Source organism: Nomascus leucogenys, chromosome 15 (genome assembly GCF_006542625.1).
Source record: "Nomascus leucogenys isolate Asia chromosome 15, Asia_NLE_v1, whole genome shotgun sequence".
Taxonomy (NCBI): Eukaryota; Metazoa; Chordata; class Mammalia; order Primates; family Hylobatidae; genus Nomascus; species Nomascus leucogenys.
Window position 1 is genome coordinate 66,004,119 of NC_044395.1, and position 2,355 is coordinate 66,006,473.

At 39.3% G+C, this 2,355-nt stretch overlaps 1 protein-coding gene across 1 annotated transcript; it reads left to right on the plus strand.

Annotated features, from left to right (window-relative positions):
- The first annotated feature begins 355 nt into the window (after positions 1 to 355).
- On the plus strand, positions 356 to 1,285 carry LOC100604361 (olfactory receptor 51A7-like). The gene has a single exon (XM_012502318.2). It carries the CDS (start codon positions 461 to 463, stop codon positions 1,283 to 1,285), a length of 825 nt encoding a protein of 274 aa, XP_012357772.1. The 5' UTR covers positions 356 to 460.
- The last annotated feature ends 1,070 nt before the right edge of the window (positions 1,286 to 2,355 follow it).

The window sequence follows — 2,355 nt, forward strand, 5'->3', positions numbered from 1 at the left end:
TCCACTTAGTTTAATTGAAGCAAAAATCTCAAAAAGCAAGGGTTTCAAAAAAAGCAGGTATCAAAGCACCTTCTTTCTAGCTAGAAAATTATTCAGAAATATATCAAGGAATAAAGATAGAAAAGTAACACAAAGGTTTTAAACGAATCCTGTGATGAACCTGTTTAAATATTTTCGATTGTTTTCTTTACATAGGAAAATATGTATTATGCTATTTCTTGACACCTAAGATTGAGCTATATTTAATTTAACCAACAACTGAACTTAAATATGTTCAGCAAATACAATTAAAATTTTTGTCTATTGTGCATCTTACTTTAGACCCAGGAGCAGATAAGCTAGTGACCTATCTGTGGTGTTTCTGCTCAATACCTCAGAAGTTGAAGTCTCCCCATTCCTGTTGATTGGGATACCAGGACTTGAGCATGCACACATTTGGATATCCATCCCCATCTGCCTTATGTACCTCATGGCCATCCTGGGCAACTGCACCATCCTATTTGTTATCAGAACAGAGCATTCCCTGCAAGAGCCCATGTACTGTTTCCTCTCCATGCTGGCCCTGTCCTACCTGGGCCTGTCTTTCTCCTCCCCACCCACGATGCTGAGAATCTTCTTGTTCAACAACATGGGGATTTCTGCTGATGCATGCATTGCCCAGGAATTCTTCATCCATGGATTCACAGACATGGAGTCTTCAGTCCTCCTAATCATGTCCTTTGATTGCTTAGTAGCCATTCGCCACCCCCTAAGATACAGCTCTATTCTCACCAGCTTCAGGGTTTTGCAAATTGGACTGGCATTTGCCATTGAAAGCGTTCTCCTAGTGCTACCGCTTCCTTTTACTTTAAAGAGACTCAGATACTATAATAAATGCCTTTTATCCCACTCCTACTGCCTTCACCAGGATGTAATGAAACTGGCCTGCTATGACAATAGGGTTAACTTTTATTATGGTTTGTTCGTTGCACTCTACATGATGTCAGACAGTGTTTTTATTGCTATTTCTTATGTGTTCATCCTGAAGACTGTGTTGGGTATTGCATCCCATGGGGAGCGGCTCAAAGCTCTTAACACCTGTGTGTCTCATATCTGTGCTGTACTTGTCTTCTATGTCTTGGCTACCATGCTTCGCTTTGCTAAGCATAAATCCCCTTTAGCTATGATTCTGATAGCAGATGCATTCTTGCTGGTACCACCCTTGGTGAATCCCATTGTGTATTGTATAAAAACTCGGCAGATTAGAGTAAAGGTCCTGGAAAAACTGGCTCTGAAGCCTAAATGATGGGGCAAAAGTGGAAATTCTATTTTTTTCACAATACATTTTCTTAGGAGAACAGTGTTTCATCCAAATAGGAAACAGTTCTATTTACTTCAAAGTTTTTAAGTTAGCATTAATTAATTAATTGTTCAATCAACTAATCCCTAAAGAGCATCTAATATACCACAGCTTTTCTACTTTTGATAAAGAAGAGGCTTATATTTCATCAACATGTTACGAATCATTTTGTTGTTCTTTGGGTGATTGATAACATCAATTCTCAGACATGAGAAGGGAGAGCAAAACTCTTGCAAATCTTCTAATGAGAAGTTAGGAAAAGTAGCCCTGAACTGTGGCTGGGAGAGCCCTACAAAATTCTGGTACTATTTAACATCTTGATATTTACCTCCTCTTATTTTATTTTCATTGTGATTTACATTAAACTCTTTATAAGGTGTCTGAGTTTGTCTAAGTATGTTCTTTGCTATTCAAAGTGTGGTCTGCTGACCGGCAGCAACAGCATTACTTAGAAAGTTGTTAAAATTGCTGCAGAATCTCATGTCCTGCTGCAAGCCTGTTGAGCTGAAATCTGCATTTTAGCAAGATCTCAGGTGACTGGCATGTAGGTTCGTGTTTAAGAAACACTTTTCTCGGGTGATGTGAAAGGGAAACATAGAGACTATGTCATTTGGTGAAGCAAATTTTGGTGGAAGTCAACTTGGAGAGGAAGTTATAGAAGGGCCATGGCACTTGACAGTGTTTATAGTAAAGATAAGGGGCTGAAACTTTGGTGCTCAATGGTTGCAGGCCCATATGTATTTCCACCATGATGCATATATCTCTCTCACTAACTATGTTGTAAATTTCCACAGGACAAGGGTTACGAATTATTCAACTCTAACTCTCCTAACAACAAAGTACTCTGTCGATGGTATGTGCTTGGTAGATCTATTCATATATCAATTCGAACTAAAAAAATAGTCTAAAGAAAAAGAGGTAGCATCCTGAAGCCAGGCCCCTCAGGTTTTTCTGGGGTGAAAATTCCAGGGTGCATCAGAGCAGTCATCATCGAGGCTTAACACAGCACTCTGTCC